The sequence below is a fragment of the Oryctolagus cuniculus genome, chromosome 8 (genome assembly GCF_964237555.1).
Source record: "Oryctolagus cuniculus chromosome 8, mOryCun1.1, whole genome shotgun sequence".
NCBI classification, from domain to species: domain Eukaryota; kingdom Metazoa; phylum Chordata; class Mammalia; order Lagomorpha; family Leporidae; genus Oryctolagus; species Oryctolagus cuniculus.
The window spans coordinates 90096078-90112517 of NC_091439.1; the positions used below are offsets into that span (position 1 = coordinate 90096078).

Here is a 16440-nt window from a genome sequence, read left to right on the forward strand (position 1 = left end):
ACGCATTAACCCCCACAGCCCAGGCTGCCCTGCCTTGACGTAAACGCATTTTAGCAAAGTATTGCTAAGAACACCAACTCTGAATTTAGAAACACCCAAGCCCTCTCCAACCTCCTGCATTTCCACAGTGGCTCCACAAGCTCCCTCAAGCACCAGTTCTAATGATGAGCCGCTACGTGACAAGTTACAATAAAGTATTCAGGGTAAGAGAATTCCCCTCACTATTCCCACTTGCCTCACCGTCCATTAGCAATCAAATACTTCTTTCAAAATCTAAAAAAAGGGAACCATGACCAGGGATTAAGTGAACATATTATCTATTTTTATTACGAAAACATTAAATTTTGACACACTGCTTCATTTGCTTTTTAAAAATCTATTATCTGACTTAAACCTATTCAGCACAAATGCCAATAAATTATATAAATCATAGTTTGGGTCTTTTTAAAACTAGGAACATAATATGTTTGATGATAATCAAGTAACAGTGCTAAATCTGAGCTGTGTGAGCTGTTAACTTGTAATTTTGCTTTTGATGTTTAGCTTAAAATAAAAAGAAACCAAATGTGTTAACACACTGTCGCCAGAGCTTCTCGGAAGCACCCTTCACATCGCTGTGCCGCTGCGCCAGCACCCTTCCGTTTCCTCACCGGCTACAGGACGCCGCCAGCTGGAAGAACCCCTGTGCTGCACTGGCCTCCCCTGCTCCGACGGATGGCGGGGATCTGCATTACCCCCAGCCCACGCTAACCTGCCTTTATGTAAAAGCATTTCTTTAAAAGGAAACCATCATCAGCTAAGAACTCAAAGGTTGCATTTAGAAATGATTCCCATTCAATATATATTAAATCAAAATGTGTTAGTACATAGTCATAGGTTCTGAAAAGAAAACATCCAATGAACTAAGGCAAATAGCACTGCCACCACATGCCTTCAAATGGTATATTTTTGGTGTCTGAAATTCTATGCAAATCATATTTTTGGATAGTTCAGATGAATTTAAATATAAGATGTGTGTTCTGCATAAAGCTAAGAGTTTTAGGGTTTTCAACATGGGTGGCAACCTTTAAAAAATACATCAATAGCCTTATTAGTGAGTGTTTTCCACTTGGTTTCTAAACCTTTATTTTCTTGTGGAGGCAAACCAAAGCACTGTCTCAGGATTCTACCTTCTGAGTTACAATATGATCTCTACCATCCCTAGGGATTTTAAAGGTAGCCCTGATCCTGGTCCTTGCCACCATCTTCCGTTTCATCATCCTCATCTTCCTGGTCTCCAGATTCAAGTTCATCCTCTTCTTCAACCTAAGGGAAAAATACAAGTTTAACATTAAGATGTGTTTACTTCACATTCATTAGGTAACAATACACACTGTTGATAAATTCCGTATTCTAATAATTACAGAATATAAGCCACCTGATTTAATGCACAAGTCTCCCTGTCGTTTTTAACACAAATGAGATCTACTGGTTAACTTTGCTGACAGATGGCTACCCACCCTCTGCACAAATCCGGACCGAATATGGCCAAAGACATTGGCACACTTGGGTGTAACAGTCCTGTCATCACAGGGACAATCAAATCAATTCACTTTCCAGGTTTAGGATCCAAAAGACAGTCTACAAGTGCTGGAGACTGAACCTAATCTGTGTCTTGGGTCAATTCACTGAACACAGTGGAAGCAAGACAGAGGACAGACACCACTTCATGAGCCCATGTAACCGTGTCTGTAATACAGGCACCACTTCTCCCTGCGGCACTAACGTTCTACAGCAGGCATTATAAAATAACATAACACATAATACACATCAACATTCCAATCTTACTGGATGACCAAGATCCTTGAGTTTATTCTTCAAAGACAGTATTTTCTGATCTTGATCAGCCAGCAGCACCAAGAGATCGTCTTGTTCTTTTTTGGAGTCAGTGATTTCCAACTCTAGTTTGTCTTTCTCGTTTTGTAAAATGGCGATGGTGCTGTTAGACGAATCCAACTGCTCTTTAATAGCAGTTCTTTCCTCAGACAAAGCTTTAATTTCATTCTAGGAAAAAAAAAGGTGGGAATATCAAATATCAGACATGACACACACATATCTAGTAACACAAGAATTTGTTTCACTACTCATCAAGGATGGTTATTTGAAAAGCAGTTTAACATATAGCAGTATTTCACCATTCCTCAAAAAGTCCTAAGAAGAGCTAGCATCTGACCTAGTGGTTGACACCTGGGTTCCATATTGGATTGCCTGGGTTCAATTCCTAGCTCTGGCTCCTGATTCCAGTTACCTGCCAATGCAGGTGATGGCTTGGGGATTGGGTCCCTGCCACACATGTGGGGAACACAGGTTGAGTTCCTGGCTCCCAGATGTGGCCCAGCCTGGTTGCTATGGGACACCTGGAGACTTAATCAGTGGATGGGAGCACTTTCTGTTTTCATGTGTGGTTTCTCAAAAAACAACAACAAAATAAATGGAGACACAAAACATATGGCAGAAGGCTGGCTGACACCAGAATTAGAACTTAAGGGGTGGGCACTGGCCTGATGGCTAAGATATCAGTTAGCACCTCATTTCAGAGTAGCCTGGTTCAATACCCTGGGAGGCAGTAGTGATGGCTAAAGTGGCTGGGTTCCTGCCACCTATGTAGGACACTCAGATTGAGTTTTTGGCTCCTGGTTTCAAATCAGCCTAATCTCAGCTGTTGTGACCATTTGGGAAATGAACTAGTACTCGGAAGCTCCATCTGTTTATATGTATCTCTTCCTCCTTGTTTCTCAATAAATAAATATAAAAAATTTGAAAGAAAAAAGAATTAGAACTCAAAACTCAGCTAAAAATTATTCTAACTTCATACACACAAGTAAATGGGAAAGAATAACAATTTCAAAGAAAATCCACTGTATAAAAATACAATAATTTGGAGTGGGTACTGTGGCACAGTGGGTTAAGCCCACTTGCTGTACCAGAGGGCCAAGATTCCTGACTACTCTGCCCTTCCAATCCAGCATCCTGCTGCTGCAACTGGAAGGCAGTGGATGGTGGTCAAGGGCCTGGGCCCCTTTCACCCGTGTGGGATGGAGTTTCTGGCTGCTGGCTATGGCCTGGCCTAGCCCTGGTTGTTGTCGGCATTTGAGGAGTAACCCAGCAATGAAAGGTCTCTCTGTCTCTTTCTGCCTTTCTTTTCTTTTCTTTTTTTCTTCTTTTTTTTTTTTTTTTTTTTTTTTTTGACAGGCAGGACAGTGAGAGACAGAGACAGAGAGAAAGGTCTTCCTTTGCCATTGTTTCACCCTCCAATGGCTGCCGCGGCCGGCGCGCTGCAACCAGCGCACCGCGCCGATCCGATGGCAGGAGCCAGGTACTTCTCCTGGTCTCCCATGGGGTGCAGGGCCCAAGGACTTGGGCCATCCTGCACTGCACTCTCTGGCCACAGCAGAGAGCTGGCCTGGAAGAGGGGCAACCGGGAAAGAATCTGGCGCCCCGACCAGGACTAGAACCCAGTGTGCCAGCACTGCTAGGTGGAGGATTAGCCTAGTGAGCCGCGGCACCGGCCTCTTTCTGCCTTTCAAATAAAATAAATAAATCTCAAATAGAAAAAAAATGATCTTCTGTAATCCAAGAAGCACAATTACACAGTATCATTTTTTCCATTTTTTATGCCTTTAAAATTTTTTAAAAAAATTATTCAAAGAGAGAGAGAGACAGAGAGAGAGACAGACAGACAGAAAGAATATGAGTTCAAGCACTCTTATCCATTGAATCACTCTCCAAATGCCTGCAAAGGCCATGGCTGGGCCAAGCCAAAGCTGGGACAGTGAATGCAACCAGTCAGTGAATGCTGACAGGAATCCAGTTACTTGAGCCACGACCACTGCCTCCCACAATCTGCAGCAGCAGGAGGCTGCAGTTAGTAGCCAGAGTCAGGTACTGAACACAGCTGGGCACTTTGATACGGGACATCAACAGGTTGTTAGGCTGGAGTATAACAACCAAGCCAAATGCCTTGGCCCCCTGTCATTTTTATTAATGCTACTTCATTCCTTTCTTCATATTATTTATTCTGATGTCCCTATCAACAATAGGATCTATTGTACCTGTGTTCCTTAGCCTACATGTGGCCTGTATACTAGCCAAATTTGTACTTTTTGTTTTATTATAATTGGAATTGCATTTCCATTGCACATGCATATATACTCCTATTTCAAATACCTAGCACCATTACTTGAAACAACATTAAGAGGCCACCTGCAGGGCGGGCATCCTATATGGGTGCCGGTTTGAGTCCCAGCTGTTCCACTTCCAATCCAGCTCTCTACTATGGCCTGGGAAAGCAGTGGAAGATGGACCAAATCCTTGGGCCCCTGCACCTGCGCAGGAGACCAGGTAGAAGCTCCTGGCTCCTGGCCTTGGATCGGTGTGCCTCTGTAGTCATCTGTGGAGTGTGTGTAGTCATCTGTGGAGTGAACCAGAGGATGGAATACCTCTCTCTCTCTACCTCTCTGTAACTCTGCCTTTCAAATAAATAAATAAATCTTAAAAAAAAAAAAAAAAAAGGCATTAAAGTTTTTTGTGCAATCTTTAATCATCAAAATAGGAAAGGAAATACTGAGATAAAATTGTATCTCACTAGCTTTCTTCATAAATCTAAGGGTTTTAGAGATTGAATTTAAAAAATTCCCATTTTCATATTATATGCAACACAAGTTCCACCAGAAACCAACCTTTAGTTCCTTAGTCTCCTGTAATAACGCCGACAGTCTTCCTTCCACGTCAGTACTGTTAGCAGCAGCAGGAGTTTCACCCTCTCCTTGCACAGGAACTGATTTTGCCTAAAGGAGACATTGGAAAAAAACCTGTTTCTTCAAAGTTACAATCAACGTGAATTCCCAAAGTGTATTTTGTTAAGTGCTACAGAAGTACTCTTAAATCGCAGTTTTTTAGTCTTCCCTTACTTTTTTCCTACAAAATATCAAGATGTATGATGCTCACACAGCAAGTATCTACAAATGAGGACGTGGCCCTGGCACTGGGTAGCGCGGCTGCTGGCAGAGCTCTAAGGTGCATGGTAGACGAGGCCCGAACACTTTGAGGAGACCACTGCTGGGAATATGGACATCAGCAGAGCACACCTGGCCTGGCAGGTAGCCACTGGTTAAGACACCCATGTCTCACACTGGAGTGGTTAGGATTATTTTTTTTTCCAAGATTTATTTATTTATTTGAAAGTCAGAGTAACACAGAGAGAGGGAGACAGAGAGATCTTGCAACCGCTGGTTCACTCTTTGGAGGACTGCAATGACCAGGGCTGAAGCAGGCTGAAGCCAGGAGCCAGGAGATTCTTCTGGGTCTCCCATAATGGGTGCAGGGGCCTAAACATTTGGATCATCTTCCACTGCTTTTCTCAGGCCATTGGCTGGATGAGAAGTGGAGCAACAGGGACATGAACCAGCACCCCATGGGATGCCAGTATCGCAGTCTGGAGTGACTGGGGCTGATACCCGGCTTTAGCTCCTGATTCTAACTCCCTGCGAATGAAGACCCAGGGAGACAGCAGTGATGGCTCAAGTAGTTGGGTTCCCCCCACCCACATGGGAGACCTGGACTGAGTTCAATGCTCCTGGCTTCATGGCTACTTCGAACATCTGGGGAGTAAATCTTGTTCTCTCTGCCTTGAGCTATCTCTCAAATGAATAAACAAAGAAATAATACTAATGTCTAACTACAACATGTTTATTAAAAAAAGCAAGTTAGACATTAAAGGTGATTCTGCTGAAGGCTCAGAAAGAAAAAAGAATTGTACTGAATGCTTCTGTGCTGACACGTAAGTCATTATGAACAGAGGGAACATGAAATGCTGGTAGAAACACGAACACTGAAGGCGCTTTTGGTGAAGTCGCAGATGGAAACAAGGAATGCAGTACTGCAAGTTGGAGGGAAGGCTGTTCTAACAAAGTGTCAGAGATCTGGGCGGAACTGTGTGCTAGTACTTTGTGGACAGTAGAACTTACAAGTGACAGCATGGATATTTAGCTGAGGCGATTTCTAAGCCAAGTGTTGGAGTACAGCCTGGTGTCTTCCTGAAGCTTAGAATAAAATGTGAAGAGAGAGATAACTGAAGGAATCAGAACTTGAAGACTTGGAAGAGTCTAAGCCTATTCATACTGTAAAAAATGAGAAAGCCTGTTTGGAGAAAACAACAAGGACACGGCTGGCTGGGCTATCATTTATAAAACGACGTGATTGTGACGCACGGATTCAATCAACCATCTCAGCAGAAGTCAGAGCTAAGAGGAGGCTGTGCGACTCCCACCGATGTCATGCAAAGCTAGCGAGGATTCTGATCATTCACCAGCAGAAACGCTGCCAGCGTGGAATGAAGGGGCAGGGACTGGAGACAGCCCCATCTAGAAGAGCCATTAAGCCACCAAGTAAGCTTTCCTGCTGAGTCTGTAAGATGGCTGCCACCCGGCCAAGAAGCCTGTGTAACTAGCACTCTGGAGAGCGAGCACTCTCGAGAGAAAGAAGGTGCTGTGTGACGAATTTGCTTCATTTTCACTGTGGCTGAAAAATAACACATCAACCTTCTGTTTACTACTTTTCCAACAGGAAAAAAAAAAAAAAAGAATCAACTCACAAATGCTTCTGTTTTTTGTAACAGCTCCTGTTTTTCTGTTTGTAGTTTGGTGATCTCCACAGATTGTGAATTTAATTGAGATTTTAATGTTGCCAGTTCCTAAGAGCCAAAAACAGTTAAGCATAGCATAAACAGCATTAATTAATCAAGGAAATGTCTATGTACTGAACACATTTCATTTAAAAATCTTTAATTTATGAATTTTCATTTTATTTGAAAGGCAGAAGACACAGATTTTTCCATCTCTGGTTCACTCTTCAAATATCCTCAACAGCTCGGACAGGGACAGGCTGAAACCAAGAGTCTGGAACTCAATTCGGGCCTCTCATTTGGGTGGCAGGGAATCAAATACTTGGGCCATCATCTGCTGCCTCCCAAGGTGTGCACTAACAGGAAGCTGGATGGGAAGTGGAGTAGCCAGGATTAGAGTTAGCACTCTGATATGCTGCACCAAACATTCATCCCAGAAAAAAAATTTTAACAACTATTTCCTTTCTTTACCCTGCCTTCTAATATCACAACTTCACCTTTGAAAATCTGACTAAAGATTAGTTCAAGATGGCAAATTTAACATTCATTTATTTCTGCTCTTTCCTGAGATCTCATTAGACAAAATCATAAGCAGCTGGTGGCAAGTTAAGTCTGCAACACCAGCATCCCATGTGGGTGCCAGTGGTGTGTCCCAGCAGCTCCACTTCTGATCCTGCTCCCCGCTAATGCCCCTGGGAAAGCAGTCGAAGATGGCTCAAGTGTTTGGGCCCCTGCATCCATGTGGGAGACCCAGATGGAATTCTAGGCTCTTGACTTTGGATTGGACCAGCCCTAGCCGTTCTAGCTATCTAGGGGGTGAACCATTAGATGGAAGATCTCTTTATCTTCCCCTACTCTGTGTAACTTTGACTTTCAAATAAGTAAATAAATATTTTTCAAAAATCATAAATGGAGGGAGGGGGGAAGGAAGCAAAGAAAAGGAGCGGGGAGAGGACCCATCCACAAAGACAAAAAGTATGAGGGAACAGCAGGAGTGTCAGGGAGCAAATCACAGAGGTAGCTGACTAAGCGCTCCTGGGGAAGCTGAAACCTAGGTTGATCACTGAGAAAGCCTGCAGAACACTAAAGGGTTTGCGAACTAGCACCATTAGCTACTTCTGGAAGATTAAGTAAAATGGGGTTCAAAACCGCAGGGTTGGCTGTAAGTGTGTGTAAGAAACAGCCCATTAGAACCCTGTCACAATCTCCTGCATCAGGCAACTGTTCCTCCTCTCCTGGCAGAAGCCTACAGGCTTGCACCTGGAAGTGCAAAACAGGGCACCTCCAGACTGGGGGTGGGGTGGGGTGGGGCGCATCACAGATGAAAGCAGTAATACCACAGTAAAACGGGGAATTAATGCTGATCTATCCAGCCCTCTAGCCCTCTCCTCTTCACCCGAAAGTACAGAAAAAGAAGCCAAGGGTGGCTCTCAACCAAGGGTGATTCCTCCCACTCCCCAGGACATGGGGCAGTGTTTGGAGACAATGAGTAAGTTGTGACACACTAGCGTTCAGAAAGTTCTCTTCCTGGTGGGTGCTTGGGCTAGCAGTTAAGCTGTCAGTTGGGACGTCTCCATCCCATTTCAGAGTGCCCGCATTCCAGTCGTGGCTGTACTCCAGATTCCAGCTTCCTGCTAAGGACACCCTTGCAGGCAGCAGATGATGCAATGGCTCTTATAGTTGAGCCCTGACACCGACATGGGAGACCCGGATGGAGTTCTCAGCACCTGGCTTTGGCTTGGTCCAACCAACTTCCACTGCTAAAGGCATTTTTGGGGAATGAATCAGTGAATGGCAGCTGTCTTTCAAAATTTATTTTTGTTCTTTTTTTTAAAACATTATTTATTTGAAAGGGAGAGTTAGAGGGAGAGGGAGAAGGAGAGGGAGCGGGAGAGCTCTTCCATCCGCTGGTTCACTCCCCAAATGGCTTCAATGACCACGGCTGGGCCAGGCCAAAGTCAGGGGCCAGGAGCTTTATCCGGGTCTCCTATGTGGGTGGCAGTCACCCAACTACTTGGAACATCCTCTGTTGCTTTCCCAGGTCCATTAGCAGGGAGCTGGATTGGAACTGGAGCAGCTGAGACTCAAACTAGCACTCTCATGGGATGCCGACATTGCAGGCAGCAGCTTCACCTGCTACACCACAACACTGGCCCCCTGTTTTGTTCTCTTTAAAATTTTTTATCATGGTGGCCGGCATTGGGGCGGAGTGGGTAAAGCCGCTGCCTGCAGTGCCAACACCCAATATGAGCGCCAGTTCTAGTCCCAGCTACTCTATTTCTGATCCAGCTCTCTGCTAAGGGAAAAAAGCAGAAGATGACCCAAGTCCTTGGGCCCCTGCACCAGAATGGGAGACCCGGAAGAAGCTCCTGGCTCCTGCCTCCGGATCAGCATAGCTCCAGCTATTGCGGTCATCTGGGGAAGTGAACCAGCAGATGGAAGACCTCTCCTTTCTCTGTGTAATTCTGACTTTCAAATAAAGAAATAAATATTTTTAAAAAATTTACAAAAAGACTACATATTAATAACTTAATTCCCTTTCATATTAATACTGCTTCAGTGTAGAGTTAATAAAACCAAGAGTATTATTAGTTTTCACCACCACACAAACAAAACATTAGGGGCAAAAACTGGGGATGAGAAAGTCCTAATGACAATAGATTTTTAAAAAGTCTGACTTTAGGCTGGCGCCGCGGCTCACTAGGCTAATCCTCCACCTAGCGGCGCTGGCACACCGGGTTCTAATCCCGGTCGGGGCGCCGGATTCTGTCCCGGTTGCCCCTCTTCCAGGCCAGCTCTCTGCTGTGGCCCGGGAGTGCAGTGGAGGATGGCCCAAGTGCTTGGGCCCTGCACCCCATGGGAGACCAGGAGAAGCATCTGGCTCCTGGCTTCGGATCAGCGCGGTGTGCCGGCCACAGCGCGCCGGCCGCGGCGGCCATTGGAGGGTGAACCAACGGCAAAGGAAGACCTTTCTCTCTGTCTCTCTCTCTCACTGTCCACTCTGCCTGTCAAAAAAAAAAAAAAAAAAAAAAAAAAAAGTCTGACTTTAGAATCTGCTCTGAAGAACAGATTCATCAAAGACAACGCACAGTCACTGCTGTCTCAGAACAGCCACGGCAGCAGGCTAGGGCCAGCTGATGAGCGGAGGCAGAAGGCAGGCAGCCCCAGCTGCTCACCACCTATGCCAGTACTGCTTGGATTTTCTTTTCTTTTCATTTCTTTCTTTCTTTTTTTTTTTTTTTTTTAAGGAAGCATGCATTCCTTTAAGCACATGAGAGGAAGGAGAGAAGAAAAGAAGGAAAGAAAATCTGTTCTAAAGATTCAACAATCTGTTTAGGGAAAACACATTAATGAGCGATAGGATTCTTTTCTAGGTTTTTCCTCCAATTACTACACCATTTAATTCCTCATGCAAGCAATTCCTTTCTCTCTTTTCTGGAATAAATACAATTAATTTTCTCATTAGAGAGAGAGAAATCTGCACTAGTTTAATAGGAACTTATCAATTTTATACATTAACCAAGTAGAAGAAAAGCTTAATTAACTTTTCCAGCTAGTTTAAATTTCCACGGCAGAAAAAGCTTATTTACCTCCTGTTTATCCCTTTTCTTATCTAAAATTCTGCAATCTTCAGGAGAGAATGATTTAAATATCCAATAAATTTAGACAAGTAATTGTCTTAGTCAATAGTAGATGAAAATTGGAGGTAAGATTTTATATACAGTCCAATATAATCTCCAAATAATCTGGATGGATACTGAGATCTCATTGAAATATTGAAAATATTGTCGAAAAATAAAAATACAATATAAAGCAAAATATCATTACTATACACTTAAAAACAGCTTAGGACTTTCAAATGGCTGTCTTAACCATGAAATTTTGCTTAGATCTGATGACTCAGTTGTCTATTACTCTATTATAATCAAAACAAGACAAAGCAGAACTTGGAAAAAGCTGGAAACTTACCTCTTTTAATTCTGCAACCTTTTCCGAATCCCCAGCTGAAGCTGTTGCTGAAGACTGTTCATTTCTGCCAGGAGATGTTTGGGAAGATTTCTACAAATAGCGTAGAAATAAACTATGACATAAATTGGGTCTAAAGAGACAGGAAAAAAACCGAAACAGAACTATCCACATATAAGCTGTAGCTTATATAGATACTTTCCAAAAAAGTCCACATTATTTTAATGTTTATACCAAAAACAAAAACTCAACAGAGTACATAACTTTCCCTTATCTAATAAATTTATACTTATACCAAACCAATCACTAAATCTAAGCACTCATCTGAGGTCATATGGAGAAAGGGTACAAAAGAAGCCACAAATTGAGTGATTTCCATGTACTCAAGAACATTTCATTTAAGCCTCATAACAATGAAATCTAAAATCTTAATGCAGGTTGAACATTGCTAATCTGATATGCTCCACAAAGTCTACAACTTTTTCTGTGCTGATATGATGCCACACATGAAAAATGTCACACCTGACCTCACGTGTAGGGTGGTCAAAGTGTAGAAGCAATAAAGTACTATATAAAATGACCTTCAGGTTATATGCACAAGTGTATACAGAAATATGAATTTTGTGGATAGATGCTGGTCTCATCTCCAAGATATCTAGCTCATTATATCTATGCAAATATTCCAAAAACCCACCCCCCTCAAATAAAAATTTCTAACACTTCTGGCCCCAAGCAATGCAGATAAGGGATACTCAAGTGTATGGGTCTCTGGCTTAAGGGATTCAGCAAAACAAATAAGCAGGAGAATGAAAATTACTTTTGTCCTCTTATTTACAACTTTAAGACATTCACTTACCAAATTCTCAATCAAAGAGTCTTTTTCAGCTAGCTGGCTCTGTAAAAGTTCCTGCTTACTTTTTAATTCCTCTATCTCTTCTCGCAATCTACCAATTTCTTCTGGCTGAATTCCATTCATCTGAGCTCCATCACTCTGAGAACCGTGATGCTGATTTTCTTTTCCTATTGGAGAAGCACAAAATTTGAAAAGGCAGCAGGAAACTCAAGTTTTCATTTTTGGAACTAGAAGATGGGAATTTAATATAAATGTAACATTCAAATACAATTTTCTTCATTCCGTTATACTGGTGGCACTTTTGCAATTGTATTTCATCCTAGATGAAGAAAGTATTGATAAAAACAGTGAACTGAAGATATTTTCAGGGTTTCTGGGAGGAAAAGGTTTGTCTTTACTAAGCTGCACAGTTTGCTGAGATCTGTGATTAAGAATTATATTAGTTTTGGGGCTGGTGCTGTGGCATAGTAGGTTAAGCCTCTGCCTGTGGCACTGGCATCACATATGGGGACCAGTTTGAGTTCTGGGTTCTCTACTTCCCATCCAGCTTCTTTGCTAATAGCCTATGAAAGCAACAGAAGATGGCCCAAGGGCTTGTGTCCCAGTACCCACATTGGAGACCCGAAGAAGCTCCTGGCTCCTGGCTCCTGGCTTTGGATCAGCACAGCTCCAGCCATCGCGGCCATTTGTGGAGTGAACCAATGGAAGGAAGACCTGTCTCTCCCTCTCACTGTCTTTAACTCTACCTCTCAAATACATAAATAAATCTTAAAAAAAAAAAGAATTATACTAGTTTCAATTATACAAATAAATTAATACAAATAAAAGATAATAAAATTCCTTTAAAAAATCTTCAGAGGAGTGGGTGGTGTTGTACAGTGGGTTAAGCCACCACTTGAGACACCCACATCTCTTATCAGAGTGCAGGTTTGAATGCCTGTTCTTCTGCTTCCAATACAGATCTCAGCTAAAGTGCCTGGAAAGCACCAGATAATGGTTCAAGCACCCAAGTTGAGCTTCTGGCTCCTGGCTTTGGCCTGGTCGAGCCCTCGTCATTGTGGGCATTTGGGGAGTGAACTGTTGGTGCACAATGGTCAGGGCTGGGCCAGGCTGAAGGCAAGAGCCAGAAACTCCATCCAGTTCTCCCAGAGGCTCAGGCACTTTGGCCATCTTCTGCTGCTTTTTCAGATGCATTAGCAAGGAGCTGGATTACAAGTGGAGAAGCTGGGACTTGAACCTGTGTCCATATGGGATACTGGCATTGCATGTTGTACCTTAATTACGTCATATTGCTGGCCCATAAATAAATCTAAAAAAAAAAATTCTTCACAGAGGAATAGCTTTCTACATGGACTAAAATAATTAACAAATTATTGTCACAAATAGAGGAAGAGTTTTTTCCCTGAAAATTTTAGTCACTCCACATAAATAAAATAGTTTTATACTTTTTAAGTAGCTAGCCTTCCAAACATAAGCACTATGGGATGATACTATTTACAAGCATCTGAATATTGAACTAGAATTTTACATATACTGTTAAATTCTCAGGTGACACAGCTACTCTGCTCAGCTCCCTTTTGCAGACAAGAAAATGGAAAGACTGGCTCATTCTCAATGGGCTATCCATTAGAATTACAACGGGAGCCAGTAGTAATTACTGGGGCCTGAATCCAATCCCAGACTAGTCATAAACTCCAGTGGGATCTCAGCATTGGTATCTTAAAAAGGCATCTCAGGAGATGTCAATGTGCAGCCAGGGTAGGAATCAAGGGGTCAGATAACCGAATAGGCAGCAAAGAGCTTGGGCTTCAAACTCCACAGACCCATCGTGACTACAATGTTGTTTGGATTTACAGTTTGCACAGGTGGTAAAGGTTAGACAAAGACTAGCCCAAAAAAACAATTTGACTTGTCCGGCTCTTGAAGACAGAATGACCTGAACACGACTCTTACCTAGCTGTACTTTAAGAAGATTATACTGATCCTTGTGTTGTTGAATCTGAGATACTTGCTGTGTGACTGCTGTCTGTAGCTGTTCATTTTGACATTTTAAGGTAGAAACTTGCTGCTTTAACTCTTCAAGTTGTAGATCCTATAAAGCAAAACATAATTCAACTGTCTTAAATCCATACTGGTTAGCGTTAAGATAAATAAATCTAAAAATTAAGAGGTTGTTTTGGATTAGGGTGTTTGAGTACTTTTTACTTCTAAAATCACCCAATAATTAAGCAGTAACACAGTACATTCAATAAGGCAAGTTAACATGCAGTACAACTGCAAGATTTCAAGTAAGGCCCCAGTAATAAACACTGTGGCACAGCCTTCCATCTCACTGCAATTAAGGAGGGAAATCAGGGGTGGGCACCAGTTCAAATCCTGGCAGTTCCACTTCTGCTCCAGCTCTTTGCTGATGGCCTGGGAAAGCATTAGAAGATGACCCAAGTGCTTGGGTCCCAGCACCCATGTGGGAGATCTGAAGAAGTTTCGGGCTCCCAGCTGCAGATCAGCCCAACTCTGGCCGTTGAGGCCATTGAGAGTGAACCGGTGGATGAAGACCTCTCTCTTTGTCTAACTCTCTAACTCTGACTCTCAAATAAACAAATAAATCTTTAAAAAAAAAAAAAAAAAAAGAGAGAGAGAGAAATCAAATGAGAAAAACCTTATTTTATATCCCATCACATCATTAATAAATATATACCAAACGATTTAAGGAATTTGGTATGTGTCTATACACATGCATCTGTATTATATTATTTTTAACATTAAAAGACATTGCAAGAGCCAGAAGCAGGAAAGGAGAGTGAAACAGGAGAAGAAATGAAGAAGGAAGAAGAGGGAGAAGGAGAGGAAGGAGGAGGATGAGGGGGAAGAGGAGAGAGGTGAAGGCTCCGTGGTGGAGGAGAGGAGCAGGAGCAGGAGGGGGATGGGGAGGAGTAGGTTCCGGGGTGGCACGGCACTTCTGCTCCTCCAGGCGCTGTCCAGCCCTGTCAGCCAGGGCTGAACCCCTGCAGGACAAGGAAGCCCGTGTGGGTATCAACAATCAGAGCTACATCTGTGACACAGGACACTGCTGTGGACAGTCTTAGTGCTGCAACTACTACTGTGAACTCTGGTGGTCTAAGCACCAGACTGCAGGGACGATGGGCCTCGTTCACAGAAGGTCTTGAATGCCGGGTTAAGCATCTTCTATGTGCGTGTTTAATCTCCACCTGTGGTGCCTTCATGGAACAGATAAAGCAAAGGAGACACTGGGAGTCCAGCAACGAACTCAACATCACAAACCCTGAAGCCAGATCTCCCAGTTCTCACCCCAGTGGTCTTTTCACTCATCAGCTACATTGTCCAGGGAGAGGCTGAAGTTGGGAACATCTGCCCCTGAGATGATTTGGGAGAATTTCATTCAGTCGTTAGTTTTCCACGGTTTGGTATTCAGTGGGAAGAAGGGAGTGTTTCTGGTTGGTGGAAGAACTTCCTGAGGTGACGTGTAACAGACTTAGCAAATCTAGTCAGGGATACAGCCTGTTTTTTTCGCCAGCTAATTTTTCTTCTCATTTCTTTCTTTATTTTTTAAAAGCAGAGCAACAGAGAGAGGGAGCTATCTTCCATTTGCCTATTAACTCCCCAAATGCCTAAACAGCCATTGGTGGGCTGGGCTGAAGCCAGGAGCCGGGAACTTGATCTGGAACTCTGTGGGTGGCAGGGATCCAACTACTTGGGCAATCATCTGCTGCTTCCCTAGGTGCACACTGACAGGAAACTAGATTGGAAGCAGAGGTGGGACTTCAGTTCATCTTAAGGTGCTCGTGGTCGACCTGCTATAAGGGAAGGTCCATAGCCATTTGCCACATTGAGCAGACTGGCCAGCAGGGAGCTGGGATTTCCCTCTGCACCCCAGTTAGAACCCAGCTCCCTATGGTCCTGGGTTTTGATCAGTAGCAGGGGGTCTAACACCAGCTGACATTGCACCTTGTTAATGGTGGAGCTCAGTAAATAGGGGTTGACTGATTTTCCAGTGAATTTTGCCAAGGATAGAAACTACAAGCAGACTTTGGATTTGTTTCTAACCCATGTTTTTGTGTAATACTTTTTGGGGATTAAAAGGGAAATTTAAACAAAACCCTTCCCATCTGTGGTTATGCCTGTAACAACAACAGTAATAGATAGCTAGGAGCGGCGTTTGTGGAGTAGCAGGTAAAGCCTCAGCCTGCAGGGCTGGCATCCCATATGGGCGCCAGTTCAAGTTCAGGCTGCTCCACTTCTGATCCCACTCCCTGCTAATGGCCTGGGGGAAAAGTGAAGATGGCCCAAATGCTTGGGCCCTTGCACCCATGTGGGAGACCCGGTTAAAGCTCCTGGCCCCTGGCTTTGGATCAGCCCAGCTCCGGCCATTGCAGCCATTTGGGATTTGAACCAGCAGGTGGAAGACATCTCTCTCTCTCTCTCTGTAACTCTGCCTTGCAAATAAATAAATGAATCTTAAATTCACAAATGCCAGCAGCAGCCAGGCCTTGGCCAGGCTTAAGCCAGGAGCCAGGAACCATATCCAGATCTCCTCCTTGGGTGGCATAGTCCCAAATACTTTATCCCTGATCTGCTGTTTTCCAGGATGCAAAACAAGCTGGCCTGGATGTGGAGGAATGACTTGATCCCAGGTACTCCAACATGGCATGTGAGCCTTTCAAGTGATGGCTTACAAGTCCTGCCCGTTTTTACTTTTTTTTAAGGTTTATTTATTTATTTGAAAGGCAGAGTGACAGAGATTATCTTCCATCTGCTGGTTCACTCCCCAAATGCCTACGACAGACAGGGGTGGGCCAGGCCAAAGCCAGGAACTTCACTTGGGTCTCTCACACGAGTGGCAGGGACCCAACTACTTGGGCCATCATCTGCTGCCTCCTCGGCATGACAGGAAGCTGGATTGGAAGCAGAGGCAGGACTCAATTTCAGGTACTCTAATATG

At 43.6% G+C, this 16440-nt stretch overlaps 1 protein-coding gene across 2 annotated transcripts in view; it reads right to left on the reverse strand.

The window, feature by feature from the left end:
• Nucleotides 1-300: 300 nt before the first annotated feature.
• The window catches only part of USO1 (USO1 vesicle transport factor), a 91360-nt gene continuing 75220 nt past the window's right edge, over nt 301-16440 (reverse strand). For both annotated transcript variants that reach the window (XM_051819677.2, XM_051819678.2), the window contains 7 exons: nt 13434-13572; nt 11484-11647; nt 10631-10720; nt 6632-6730; nt 4719-4826; nt 1828-2043; nt 301-1305 (listed from right to left, as the gene is read on the reverse strand). In XM_051819677.2, the coding sequence (XP_051675637.1) occupies nt 1210-1305; nt 1828-2043; nt 4719-4826; nt 6632-6730; nt 10631-10720; nt 11484-11647; nt 13434-13572 (912 nt within the window). In that variant the 3' untranslated portion in view covers nt 301-1209. The remainder of the gene's footprint in view (nt 1306-1827; nt 2044-4718; nt 4827-6631; nt 6731-10630; nt 10721-11483; nt 11648-13433; nt 13573-16440) is intronic.